The sequence below is a fragment of the Coenobita brevimanus genome, chromosome 33, assembly GCF_032717465.1.
Source record: "Coenobita brevimanus isolate Jiangsu-jjx chromosome 33, ASM3271746v2, whole genome shotgun sequence".
In the NCBI taxonomy this organism is placed as follows: Eukaryota; Metazoa; Arthropoda; class Malacostraca; order Decapoda; family Coenobitidae; genus Coenobita; species Coenobita brevimanus.
In genome coordinates, this window is record NC_136986.1 from 44,023,408 (window position 1) to 44,038,226 (window position 14,819).

The 14,819-nt window shown below is 41.5% G+C and overlaps 1 protein-coding gene across 1 annotated transcript; it reads left to right on the forward strand.

The window, feature by feature from the left end:
• The first annotated feature begins 222 nt into the window (after positions 1-222).
• On the forward strand, positions 223-13,328 carry Nf-YA (nuclear factor Y-box A). Its single transcript, XM_080269303.1, has 9 exons — positions 223-292; positions 1,500-1,637; positions 2,233-2,368; positions 7,069-7,190; positions 8,041-8,208; positions 8,715-8,791; positions 10,511-10,552; positions 12,968-13,007; positions 13,254-13,328. Exons 1-9 carry the CDS (start codon positions 263-265, stop codon positions 13,326-13,328), a joined length of 828 nt encoding a protein of 275 aa, XP_080125429.1. The 5' UTR covers positions 223-262.
• Positions 13,329-14,819: the final 1,491 nt, after the last annotated feature.

Genomic DNA, 14,819 nt, shown 5'->3' on the forward strand with positions numbered 1-14,819 from the left:
GTGTGTGTGTGTGCTTACCTAATTGCATCTTAACAGGAATAAGTCAAGCTCATACTGTCCCCTGTATTAAATCACTTTTATCATACATGTCCTTAAATTTATGAATTGTTTTGGTACACACTGTTTCATTTGGTAGTGCATTCCACTGATCAGTTGCCCTATTTGTGTGTGTGTGTGTGTGTGTACATATACTAAGGTCCATGTGTTTTCTGTGCGTTTCAGCTGGGTTGATTATTAAAGTTCAGGAAGAAGGAAGAACAAGATGCAGGCTGTCCAACAGGCTGCCACTCAGGTAAGTTTGTGACTTGTATTACTGCTTAAGCTCGGATTCTTGTCGCTTCTTCCTTAGTGATTTGTTTTTTTATATGGCTGGCTGATACTCTTTTGTATGCTATTTACGCACAGTATGGCGCTGTTCGATGAATGTGTATAATGCAGGATAGGACAGTAAGGTGTAATAAGCAAAATAAATCACCTAGGAAAGGGTATTAGGGAGTTTCCTTTACTGACTAGACTAACAAGGAGTGCATATAAGTGAGGTGGACGGGAGGAGAGGGAGGGGGAGGCCAAGGATGAGATGGATTGATGGAGTGGAGAGGTATATGAGAGAGGAGAGTGTGAGCTCCGAGCAGGGCAGTGAAATGGCGGGGGACTGGACGACATGGAGGCGAATGTTTGTGGCCATCCCTTATGAGATTAAGGCATCTGGCAATAGATAGATAGATAGACTTTACTGACAGGAATACAGGGCTAAATACCTCTTACCAATTCATTTCAGCATGTTTTGTATTAATATTATTGTGTGTAATGCTGGTGATATGGACGTGATTGATAATGTTAGGAGAAATACACTGAGATGATTTGGCATATAGAGGATGGAGAATGAGAGGCTGACTAGGAGACTGGCTGTGATTGAATGCATTAGGAGAAATACTTTGAAATTTTAGCATGTGGAGAGAATGGAGAGTGAGAGCTGACTAGAAGACTGGACTTGATTGAAGGCATAAGGAGAAATACCTTGAGATCGTTTAGCATGTGGAGAGAATGGAGAATGAGAGACTGACTAGAAGAGTGTATGTGAGTAAAGTGGAGGGGAAGACCAAGGATGAAATGGAGGGATGGGGTGGAGAGATAAATGAGAGATGGGGGTTGTGAGTTGGAGGGAAGACATGTATGGTGTTGAAGAGGCATTGATAGCACTGGGTGGTGAAACTGCCTGGTTATACAAACGTCCTTCAACTCCCTATCCCATGAAAGTGGAATGTTGGACTAGAGGAGAACAGTAACTTTATCCTGTAGTTTCCCATACATTCAGATGAGCTTGGAGGTGACTGGGATGTATACATTTTATTGCAGTGTGTGTGTGTGTGTGTGTGTGTGTGTGTGTGTGTTTGTTGGTGGGTGGGTGGATGTGTTGTGTTTAGTGTGTGTGTGGGTGGTTGTGTGTGTGTGTATTTTGTGTTGTGTTGTGTTACCTAGCCACCTCTGTTGTGTTTCAGGGTACGCACATCATCCATACAGCGGGTGGTCAGCTGATGTTGCAGACAGTGGGTGGGTCAGGGTCCATCCAGGTAGCACAAGCAGGTGGCACACAACAGCTGCAACAGATACAGGTTGTGCCTGCATCTGGTATACAGGTGGGTCTTATCACAGCTCTCAATAATACTGGAATAGTAGTAGTATTAGCAGTAGTAATTATAATAGTAATAGTGATAATGATGATGATAATGATGCTGTAATCAACAAATTGGTTTTGGATACACAGTTTGCATTATGTCCTTCCATCTCACTTCTTCACGTTCTGTTCATGGTGTTACTCTGCCATAACCATTTTTAATTACCAAAATGTAATTATTGTGCTGACATGATAAATTTCTTTACTCAGCACATTTAATCAGTTTAATTATATTGCCACCATGATTAGTTTGTTTTGTGAAGGTGGCTGTTGTACTGTGTGATAATTTTCATTACTAAGCCTCTCACTATAGTTTAATCTGACAAAGATCCCCAACTGTTTTCAGTTTGGTTAATGTCCAGGTGTAGCCAGACAGTAGGCTTGAATTAATTATTAAGCAAAGAAATGCACATCTACCTCTTATCAGACACCCAACAAATTTCATGCAACCATAAGCTAGTATTCAAGTTATGGAATTCACCCAGTTCCTTTAAATGAAAACAGAATGAAAACAAACCATGTACAGTAGTGTATTATGTTTGTCGTGTTTGACGTAGGGTGGGAACCACGTGGTGTCAGTACCAGCGGGGTCAGCACAGCAGGCACAGATCATACAGACTTCTGATGGCCAGGCACTGGTGTACCCCATACAGGTGGACTCACAGGGCAATGTTATACAGCAGCAGCCCACAGGTGAGTAGCTTGTGTCTCTCTAGCTAGATGCCTCAAACCATTTACTCCACAGACACACCACGTTACACACACACATTCATAAACATAAAGCCACCACAGCCATCCATTACTTTCAGCCAGATAGCATCCATTGTAAGCTACTCTCTTATATACACCCGTCAGAAACTACCTTATCCAAAGAGTAACACAGGCACTAACCAGAATAAGGATAGACAGGAGTTTTCCTTCTGCTAACCACCATCCGCCTTTTGGAGGATAGGGAGGGAGCAGAGGGATGTTCGTTTTACTGGGCAGCTCCAGTGCCAGGTTATATTGTCATTATATGAATTAGGGGGGAGAGGGAGGGGGAGGCCAAGGATGAGATGGATGGATGAAGTGGAGAGGTATATGAGAGAGGGGAGTTTGAGCTGGGAGCAGGGCACTGAAATGGCGGGGGACAGGACGACATGGAGGCGATATGTTTGTGGCCACCCCTAATGGGAGTAAGGCGTCTGGCAATAGATGGATGAATTAACACCAACACATCCAATCTGAAGGACTTGGTAGGCTGTTTTGGCTTTTGTTTTCTCCTCCTGTATTTAGATACTGTATGAATATGTGCTTTTTAAGGAGTTCTTTAACCTGGTTCTTTGACATGAGTAAGTAGTGCATTGGTATTTAAGAGACTCCTTATATGCCATATCTAGGTCTCACTTAATTTAACTTTATTCTTTCCCTTACCATTTGTGCCCAAGCACACAATAAAGTACGCAGTGCTGGTGAATATATACTTTTGCATGGCCTCACAAGGTATAACTAGGATACTTTCAGCTTTATTCAACATTGGTATCATTGCCAGGTGTAGTAGTAGTCACTATTTTGTCTGGGAAGCTGTAATCTCTTATTTACCACACCTACAGTATTTTGGTTACCTTAGATGAAAGCAGTATTCTTTATCCCCCTCCAGCAGATGTCTGTCACTTTCCACTTCCTTCCTATCATCCAGCTTTGAACTTACTCTTCTTCTTATCCCATTCTTCCCCTTCAGGTGACTGAATTTAATCTTATCTACATCTTCCCTATCATTCAGTTGTGTACTTAATCTCCCTCTCATCCTCTTCATCCCCGTCAGCCAGTTGTGAAAGTGCCCTCAATATCTTCCTCATCAGTAGTTTGTTTCACCTAAGAATGAATGGTTAGACAGTACATTCATGATAACCATTAGCCTAGGGAGGTACTACCATGAGAGTGAAGTGTGGCTACAAGCTTGGTATCTCGCCACACAGTCATCACTTAGGCAGGAAACTCTCCCACAAGTCCCAGTCACTCGGCAGTCTTTCTTCAGAGTGACTTTTTGAAGAGTCCATACCAGGCTTCTTTCCCACTGTTACAAATCATATTACACATCTCAATCAACTGTAGAGATGTAATTAGCTGGTTTTGGCATTGGTTTACCTTCCAGTCCATAGGAAACATCAGCTGTACCATTGCTAACCCCAGTAGAGAAAGCGTGGTGTCATTTTTGTGTATGTATGTAAGAACGACAGTGAAATGGCGGGGGACAGGGCGACATGGAGGCAATTTGTTTGTGGCCACCCCTTATGGGATTAAGGTGTCTGGCAATAGATAGATAAATAGATAGATGTAAGAATGGGTGGACGATTTACTGGTTCATATTTTACTCTGCTGGGAGGGGGAGGTGAATATTGCTTTTGATTGTACAGTTTTGGGCACCTTGGGGTTTATATCAGTAACAGGAAGTAATGTAGAATGACAGATTGTTGTGGCATTGGTAGGAAGTTATGTAGAATGAGATTATTGTGGCATATGACATTCTTGCTTTATATTACACTCTTGCTTTAGCCCCAGTATCAGACACACTGTTGATATTCTTCTTACTTGCTTCAACTAATTTCTTTATGTACTTCTTTTGACAAGCAGTGATTGAAGAGTTTTGCTTTGGAAGTAATGTTTGGTTAAAAAAGCTAATGTATGGTATGTGTTTGGAATATCTGTGTATATTTGAAGTACTGTATTTTTATTTTTTGTGCATTGTAGTGATTGGCAGTGCAGTTCAGTTAGTCTTCACTTATGGCCTAGCCGTGGGAGGTTAGTTGAAATATTGCAACCCCAGGCTCATCTGAACATATTATCAAATAGTTGTTGGATAGTTTTATGTGTCAACTTAACCGTAAATAATTATGCTGATATGAAAATTATACGAGAGAGGGGGGGGGGGTGCTGGGAGTGGGGCTGTGACATGGCGGGGGACAGGGCGACATGGAGGCGATTTGTTTGTGGCCACCCCTTACGGGATTAAGGTGTCTGGCAATAGATAGATAGATAGAAAATTATGTGTTTATTTTCAGCTTCCTTGTAGCCCAAAACTGACAAGTGGCTAAATCTATAAAAAAAAATATATAAGTAAAATATAAATAAATAGATAAATAAAAATAACAATCCACCAAGTTTGTAGAAGTCCATGGCCTGCACAGAAAAATATGAGGTTGGCAGCCACAAAAGGGTTGATAATAATGCATTTTTAACTCTGCAGCCACCATGGATGCGCACAGGTATTTGATGCAAGCGATGTGCAAGCTGTGGTGTTTGCATAAGGAATATTTGAGCATTCCAAAGGTTGCTCGTCATGAAGCTTCTCTCAGCTGAACAGAATTGTCTTGTGTGGGTTTCAGTAAAATAAACTGATGCATCTTTTCTTTTTCTCTCCTTTTTTTTTTTAAATCAGAGTAATATAATTTGATGCATCTTTTCTTTTTCTCTCTCTCTCTCTCTTTTTTTTTCTTTTTATAACAGAACAGAGGAGGGAAAAACAAATGAATAAAAAACAAAAAATGATAATCTGTAGGAAGTTGTTGTTTAACCTCGGTCTGTCTGGCCCCATCATCCCCATCGACCACAAATAAACAACTGCCTCTGTGGGACTGTCTTGTGGTTACAGTGTAGTACATTTAACATTTAGGAATCCATCGGCCCCTTGTAGTAGGCAGTGCCCTTCCCCATTTTGAGCTGGCGGGAAGTTATGGGTACACTGCGCCACCACACATAGTCTCCCATCAGTGCGTGTGTAGAAAGTGAAAGCGTTAAGTGAGATAAGTGAGTAGTATCTGAACTGCACTTGTATTTTGTAGTTGGTTCGCCTTTCATCTGACAGATCCCTAACCTTATTCAGCTCGTGACCACCACCTGCATTCGAATTGGTTAAGGAAGCTCCCTAATGCCTCTTCCTTAGTGATTTATTTTCCATACGGTGGTGCACTGCTCTCATGTGTGTTGTTTTTATCATCTAAACACCAACACGAAAGGCAAAAACAACACATGAGGGATTATTAATGACCTGTATGCAAAAATAAACTGCTATGAAAAAAGTGTTAGGGAGTGGCCTTAGCTGAATTAAATATGGGCCCAAGTGTAGTAAGACAGGAGGATGTATTAGGCTAGTAACTAAGGAGACTCGTTCTTACCCCAAACTAGGGCTCGAATAATTCCTGCAGCCACGACACAGTAATCCGCCAGATGAAAGCAAACTGACTATAGCACATGGTATGTAAGAGTCGTATTGTCATTGGCATAGAGGAGTTCCTAGCGCATCTTCCTTGGTGATTTATCTTGAATATTACACCTTGGTATTGCCTCTTTTGCTGTTTATATATTTTTAGTACGACACGCTGGGTAAATAAAGTATCACAAGGGGGTTTGATAATAGCCTAGATGATCAACACAGCTCCCAATGTTCGAAGGTCATTTATCTGTTATTGACACAGCTCCCGATATTCCAAGGTAATTTATCCGTTATTGACACAGCTCCCAATGTTCCGAGGTCATTTATCTGTTATTGACACGGCTCCTGATGTTCCAAGGTCATTTATCTGTTATCAACACAACTCCCAATGTTCCGAGATTATGTATCCTTTATTGACACAGCTCCCTATGCTCCGAGGTAATTTATTGGTTAGTGATACGGCTCCCGATGTTCTGAGGTCATTTATCTGTTATCGACACATCTCCCGATGTTCCAAGATCATTTATCTGTTATTGACACAGCTCTGGATGTCCTGAGGTAATTTATCTGTTTTCATCTTAACATACATTACAGTACTGACCAGGAAATGCCAAGCAACTGATATACTGTATAAACCATCCATAAGAGATCAGTTGTATCAGCACAGGGTAGAGTTGGAATTTTGCAGTTGCTCTCGTCTGTAGTGTCATATTTCTTTGAGCGAAGTGTGCAGTGATGCTTGTTTGTTCCAGTGTACAGTTAAAGAAATGACAGTCTTCCCAGGTCTCTCTGAAGTAAATTTACAGCTAGCGAAATTCAGTGAAAATCCATCTCTTCTAGTGTGTATTTCAGATGACTTGATTTTTCAGCAATATACTCAAAAAACTTTGGGAGGATACTTGTTTGCAGGCTCCTGGCCTTTGTTTCCTTCTTCCTTGCATTAAACACACACACACACACACACACACACACACACACACACACACACACACACACACACACACACACACACACACACACACACACAGACATCCTCCATAAGTAATGTACAGGAGGATATAAACTTGCCATATGCTGGTAAGGAAGAGCCGCTGCAATGCCTCGTAAGCCAAGGAGAATACGGGCCGAGGATGTGTGTCGCTGTCCCCCGTGTGAATCATACACTAATTGATGTTGTGTTTTGAAGTTTTGAACGTTTCAGGTAACCTCATCCAACTGGCAGCTACATCCCAGGCAGGCACAGTACAACAGAGCCAGAGTCCCGCCCAGCAGAACCCACAAACCACACAGAACTCACAGACCAACCTTGCAAATGTGGTCATGGTTAGTACCTTTGCCTTACATTCTCTGTCAGTTGTAACTTATGATCTGCCTATCTATCTATTCATCTGTCTGTCTGTATGTTTCCCCATCTGTCTGTTGCCATATGCTTTAATCATGTAAGGGGTGCCTCCATGTTGCCCTGTCCTTCCATTTTCTTGTCCTCCCTCCATCTCACCCCCTCCCCCTCTCTCATACATTTCCCCACTCCATCTTTCCATCTCATCGTTGGTCTCCCCCATCCTCCTTTCCCCCTTCAGGTTACTCACATACACTCTTCTAGTCAGCCTCTCATTCTCCATCCTCTCCACATGTGTTATCAGCATACTTTGAACCCTTCTGCACATAGTGGTAAGTTTCTGTGTTGGTGAGAGTGTACACAATGCTTTCCAGACCAGGGGATGCATGACTGAAATTTGACCAACGTTTTCTATTCAAAATCATTTCCCCAGGTTTTGTGCCACAATTCATGCCTTGATGCAGCATCATTAGGTAATATTTGTGACTCAGATCATGTCCTGTTCCTCGCCTCCCCTTTTTTTTTTTTTTTTTTTTTTTTTTTTGACGATTTGTGTTGCAGTGCATCTTCAGGAGGTAATTTCTGTACATGAAGGGATTGATATATGAAGAAATTTACTGGCGCTCCCTTGTTTGGTTTGGGTGATAATGGTGGTATGGTGTATTTACATTCACACACACCATATATGTTTGGACTATAAAGATGTACAAAATATTAGGTTTTGTGCATATAGATCTATAGTCATGATGATGATGATGAACAGACACCAGAACTAATATTGCAGCTTAAACAGATGCAATTAGGCTTTTTAATTCCACTCTGTTATGGTGTCAGGTTGGTAACGGTGGTGTGGCGCAGCTGCAACGCATCCCCCTGCCTGGGCCGGAGCTGCTGGAGGAGGAGCCCCTGTATGTCAATGCCAAACAGTACCACCGCATTCTAAAGCGACGCCAGGCCAGGGCAAAGCTGGAGGGGGAGGGACGTATACCAAAGGAACGCAAGGTGGGTCTGCTTAGCCCTTGCAGTGTGATGATGTATTGTGTATTTCTTCTTAAATTTTCTTATTGAGGTGGTTTGGGCATGTCAAGAGGATGGAGAATATCAACTGGTTGAGGAAGGTGAGAGGTGTGAATGTTGAGGAGAGAGCTGTGAGAGACAGACCAAAAAAAGACAAGATGAGGTTATACAGCCCGACCTCAGTTATAAGAGACTGAATAGAAAGGTTCCCGAGGAATTTGGAGAGCCACTGTGAAGTGATCAAAGGTGAAATAAGCATGGGAGTGTGTGGGCCATTTAATTGACACTGGCCGGGAGATGGCAGGGAGTGGATAAGCGTAGATTTGTATATGTATGAGGTGGAGTCAAGATTCCGGGGGCTTGAAAGGTACATGAATAAGTGTGTGGCCTGTTGAGTTTGCTAGACTTTTGGTTAATTCCTTCTGTCAGGTTTTCATTTGCCTCCCCGGACTCTGCTTCACCCGATTCTAACTGCCACTCTCCTTCCACAGAAATACCTACACGAGTCACGACATCGGCACGCCATGAACAGGATACGAGGGGAGGGCGGCAGATTCCACAAGGGACAGTGAGTGACTGTTTGAAGGTTTTATGGGGTGTTAGCATTACTCTACTTTAGCTAGGAGAGGAAAGTAGGCAGTTGGTTTTAGCATGTGTGTGAGAGAGAAGGTATGAGGGAAAAGTGTGGGAGAAATACTGTACTCCCAATAAAACAGTGTGAGAGAGAAGTATGAGAGAAAAGTAGTGTCGTTTATCACAACTATGAATGAAAAGTGTGAGAGAGAAATTATGAGAAAATTGTAAGAAAGAAGTATGAGAGAAAAGTGCAAGAGGAGTTAGAGAAGTGTGAGAGAGGGGGTATGGAGAAAAGTGAGAGAGAAGATGGGAGAAAAATGTGAGAGAGAGGAATGAGATTAGGTATGAAAGAAAAGTATGATAGAGAAGGTAAGGAAAAAAGTATGACAGAGAAGTTATGAGCGGAGATTGTGAAAGAGAAGTATGAGGGAAGGTATAAGAGTGTAGTATGTTGTCCTTTATCATAGAACTAGTGTACTGTATTTTATGTCTGTGAGGTAATGTCATGATTCCAGGGGCTTGAATGGGGATTGCATGAGTGTGTGGCCCACTTCACAGGCCATGCTTTTGACTAGTTCTCCCTCTGTCTCATTTTTCTTGCTTTGAACCTACCTCATTCCAATCCAAGGTGGAGGAGAAAGAGGAGGATTACGATGATGGTGATGATCTCTAAGCTCCGTGGATGTTATATTAAATGCCATTAAGTTTTTCTTCATGCACAAAATATTAGATGTTAGGTGCAAATGTAATCTAAATTTTGATTCTGGACATTAATTAGCTTGTTAAAAAAAGAACTATCAAAATTTATTATAGAAAGATCAACATTAAATTAATATGAAATCTTAAACACTCTTCCTGTGGCACTTTTTTTTTTTTTTAACCTATTTTTATGTTGCATGTTATTTTCATATTTATAAGTGACCGTTTTTCATTGCCTATATTCTTGTTTCTGTTTGTAGTTGTGTAAAAACTTATCTGTAGAGGTCCGTGTTTAACTGCTATTTTTCATGTCAGTCTGGTCTTTAACTGCCATTCTGATATTCATGTAAACTTATGGTATTCAGTCCCTTGAATCCAATGACACTCTTTAGTTTATTCTTGCTGCTAACTTGTGATTTTTAGATTTACAAAAGGCCTCTTGTACTGAAGGGATTAATTAAGGCTATATCTAATCCATCTGGTTTAAAAATCTCCCTGAAGTTGAATATAGTCATGATATAGTCACAAAAGAAGCAGTAGGTGAAGGATGCCTGTCATTCACTCATTCAGTGCAGTGCTGCATTAAGGTGGTTACGATGAGTGACATGCCTAATGGTTTCTTCTAACCTCAAGAAATTATTTACTACAAAGGGTGGTAAACAAATAACTGGGTGATGTGGAACCTACTATCGTGTCTCTGTTGACTGGGTGGAGAGATGCAAATGCAGTGTCCATTTGGGAACCAAACCTCCACACTCTTCTACACACCTTGCTGTAGCAAGGCACTGTCTGCTGCAAGGGAACATAGGTTCACTGCATGGGATGGTGATTAATTGCCCACCTGCAGCTGAAGGGTTTGTCCTAAGGTTACTCTACTACTACTACTGTACAATTAATACTCCTACATAAGCAGAAGAATAAAAAAAATTTGTCGTGGGATTCAAAGGGTCATTAGTCATGTTCACCAATTCACTGTCAGCCTCAGTTCCATAAGTCCTCTTCCTTTTTGCAGCGCCAACCGCAATAATAACTTCTCAGACAGAAACCACACGAGGTAAGTATTTACCCTTGTGGATGGGGGATAAAGTTAGTCATTGGTCTGTTGTGCTTTCACACTTACCTGACAGATCCCTAACCCCTTTCAGTTTAGTTATGACCAAGTGTAGTCAGACTGGAAGGTTGAGTATTGAGCTATGGTGTATTTACATTAACCTGACAAAGATCCCTAACCCCTTTGTGCCCAGTTGATGTCCATGTTTAGACAGACCTGAGGTTAATTTGACTCATAACCAAGGAGACTCATTCCTACCTCAGAGGCTTATCAAATTCCATGCAGTTACAACTTTTGGTGAGTTATAGAAGAAGAAACCGTCTATAAATAAATCACCGCTGGCATAGGGTGGTGATTGTTCTAACCTTTTCAGTCCAACGATGTCTTTTTCACCTCATTCTTGCCGCAGGAACCACAGTGCTCTTGGTGGGATGGTAAAGGACTTGTTGATGGATGGAGGTACAACATGACTACTGTATTTTCATTAAGCCGTTGGCAGATATTTTTCATAGCTGAGGAGATTAAAGGAGATTATTTATAACCTTATCAGTGCAGGAGAATTCCATCCATCCATCCATCTATGTATTGTATCTCTGTCCATCCATCCATCCATGTACTGTATCTCTGTCCAACCATCCATCCACCCACCCACTCATCCATCCATCTGTCCATCTATCTTCCTCTCTTAATCTCTGTCCATCCATCTTTCTATCTATCTCTCTGTCTATCTCAGTCTATCCATCCATCCATCCAGTCCTTTTTTGCTCCAAGAGGAGTGTGGGAATCTGGAGCAACATTACTCATTACTTACAATTGAAGTTAGGATGACCAGCCTCACATACACCTGAGTGATGTTATGTGGGCAAAAAACTTAACCACACCTTCAGATACAAATCCTTAAGGCTCAGTGTGGCTGCCTAAACACACTAAACCACCAGGCATCAAGAGAATTCCCCAAAGAGATAGAGGGATGGAGTGGAGAGATATATGAGAGAGGGGTGTGTAAGCTGGAGGAGGGCAGTGAAATAGTGGGGGACAGGGCAACATGGAGGCAATTTGTTGGTGGCTGCCCTTTATGGGATTGAGGCATCAGGCAGTAGATAGGTAGATAGGTAATGAAGTCTTGAGGTAGATAGAACAAAGTGAAAGAGACATCCGTGGGTTGAAAGGGTTAATGAGCTGAGGAAGGAAGGATGATGTAATATATGATGAAAATTATTTGTGCTGTACTGTGTTCATAAACTATAAAACAAGGTACAGTTTATGAAAGTGCTTTAAAGATGGAGAGTATTATGCTCATTTAAATATTTTGCATTGGAGAATCAGTAACTAAATGCATAAAAGTGATAGTGTGAATGTGTATATAGATTTATTTGGTTTGGAGATTTCAGTAACTGTGCATAAAAGTGATGGTGTATTATGCGTATGTAAATGTGTTTTGCATTGGATTTCTCAGTAACTATATACATAAAGTTGCGCTTCGGTAAAAGTTAATACGTTAGGATTACATTAAGAACAGCTTTTGTCGTAGGGATGGAAGAGACATTATTGTTTTAGAAAGAGATTGACAAGGAGAGTGTATGTGAGTGAAGTGGAGGGGGGAGGCCAAGGATGAGATGAAGGGAGGGAGTGAAGAGGTATATGAGAGAGGGGGGTGTGAGCTGGGGGCGGGTTAGTGAAATGGTGGGGACAGGGCGACATGGAGGCGTTTTTGTGGCCACCCCTTATGGGATTATGGCGTCTGGCAGTAGATAGATAGATAGATAGATAGACATTTTGTAGGTGTCAGATTGTCACTCATGTATATATATAACTGTTACCTTGAGTGCTGTGTGGTCTTTAAACAAGGGAATATCAAGGTAATTATATTTAACTGCATCAGTCTAGTGGCGTGTTTTACTTATTGATTACTACATGATGATTTTATTCAGCTCTGGGGAGGCTTTTCTGGAGGGGTTATTCGTAGTAATCAGGGTCATCATCATCATCATCATTATCATTAATATCATCATCATTATCATCAACATCATCGTCTCATCAGCATTGTCATCAGACCCATTTTCTCACAAATAGACAGGGGTGTAGAGGCCCAGGGTTAGGTTATGTAGTCCCAACATTTAGGACAACTGACCAGCCACAGTCTTCCCTGAGCAGCATTCCACAAACAATAAACCCCAACCCCTAACATTCAGTAACCCCTCCATAGCCAGATTTCTCTTAAAGCTGAATAAAATCATGTGGAGGTAGGGAGAAGAAACTATAAGTCCTTAGATTGGAAAGGTTAATTTTTGGTTCAACGTCACGAATATGCAGTGGACTCGCTCACGGATCTTTTTTTGTAGAACTCAACAGAAACGAGTAACATTGGCGTGTCATGTTTTGATCAGAGGTTTCTAACGTTCTCTTTTGTTTTGGCAGAGAAGACATGATGGACAATCTTGGAGGACTTGGATTACAGGTGAGATATTGATGCTGTTTTGCCTAAGGACATACCTCTACTCTTTCCACTTCAACTTGGCCTAAAATTGACATAATGTTGAGCTATAGCAAGATATTAACACAGGAACAGTGTGCTAGTCACAAACAAGTGCTGTGGAAAGGCTGTAGACCTGTAATACTTTTTTTTATTCATTAGATGGAAGAAAATAAACAGTTTTCTATAGTCATTCCAGTTTAACTAATGGTTTTTCTCGTTGTGTCCCAGAACGGTATGGACGAGCTCATTACGGGTGACCCAGTTCAATCTCGGGTCACAGACACTAAGGTCTTTGTCAGCTGAGGCATCGTGGACTAGCCAGTGGTCAGGTCAGTCAGTGGTACTATTTCATTATTTAATAAAAACTTGTTTCACAGGATTTTTGTAATAGAGTTAACGTGCATTCATATTCACGTACTGATAAGACCTTTTTCGCATTGTTATGGCACCAGGCTCTTCCAGATGTAGGCCAGGTGAACTGCAGGCTGAAGTTGCCTGTCACTTGCAGTCCACCATCCACCTTTTGGGGAATTGGGAGGGAGTTGTAATGTCTGTACAGTATAAGTAGGCAGCAGAACGGCGCAGTTTTGTCAGTGCCGCCGGGTTAAAGTGTCCCTCTCCTGCATAGCCTTTTTACGTTAATGTTGTTATTAGATAGGAACACTTTTTTAAGAACTTAAAACGCCATCGTTGATCACTGCCATAAACTCATTCTGTCAGTTATTAAGTTATAAGAGGGGTGGCCAAGTTTTGTCATGTGGTTCTTCGTATATAGGCCTAATTCACCCAACCAACTTGATTCCCTGTCAGCCCCCTGTCCTCATCAGCCTCAGTACCTTTCTCACATACTCATTTACCATATCCATCTGCATTCATCATGTTCGACCATGTCTCCCATCATAGTCATATACAGGGATTCACTCTTCACTATTCTGTCTGCATCCATTCTATCCACCTGACCATACTGTCCAAACACAGTCTTCTATTCTGTTGTCAACATACTCCACATCCTTCAGAAGTCACATTATCTCCCATCCCATCCACTCTATATACTCCACACACATTCCTCAATATGAACTCCATTTTCTGTTCCCAGCAGGATGTATGTTGCCAGTGCACTATTTAATGTCAAAGCTTTCATAGCAGTAGAAATATTCCTTCCACGTGCAGCTGTGTTTTTCATTTCCCTTTACACTCATCATTGTGACTCTAAACCTACCTCGTACTTATTGTTAATGTGCCAAGGTGCCTAAACTCCCTCTCCACTTTGTCTTTTTTCACTCTCAAGCAAATCACACTGAGAATCACCGTAGCATATTTAATTAACTCCTTGTTTTCTCCACAGGATGTATGATGCTCGTGTTCTAAGATTGCCAGACTTGAATCCACCCACGTTGGTTGGTGTGTGAGTGTGGCATCATCTCTCAGCTTTCAGTAATAATGTAAATGGGTCAAGTACAAGAAGATTAGCATATGAACTGTTTGGAATGATATTATGTTTCAGTCCGATGAAGAGTTTTTTAGTTTAGTTTTAACAGCCGGACTCTTTGATTCATTTGAGGGAGACGAGTTTGGAGGGGTTAAGTGTAGCCTTCCTTAAGCCCTGCACTTATGACACATCCTCTCTACGTTGAATAAAGTGTCTGGTGGGTGGTTCATATGTAATACTCCTCTTCCGCTCCACATGGTGATTTTTGACGTGTTATGGGGATGGCTCAGTGGTATCAGTGTCCAGCCAGGAACATTTATGCATTTCCTGCTCCCTCTTTATTCATTTCCTACTCCCACTTTATT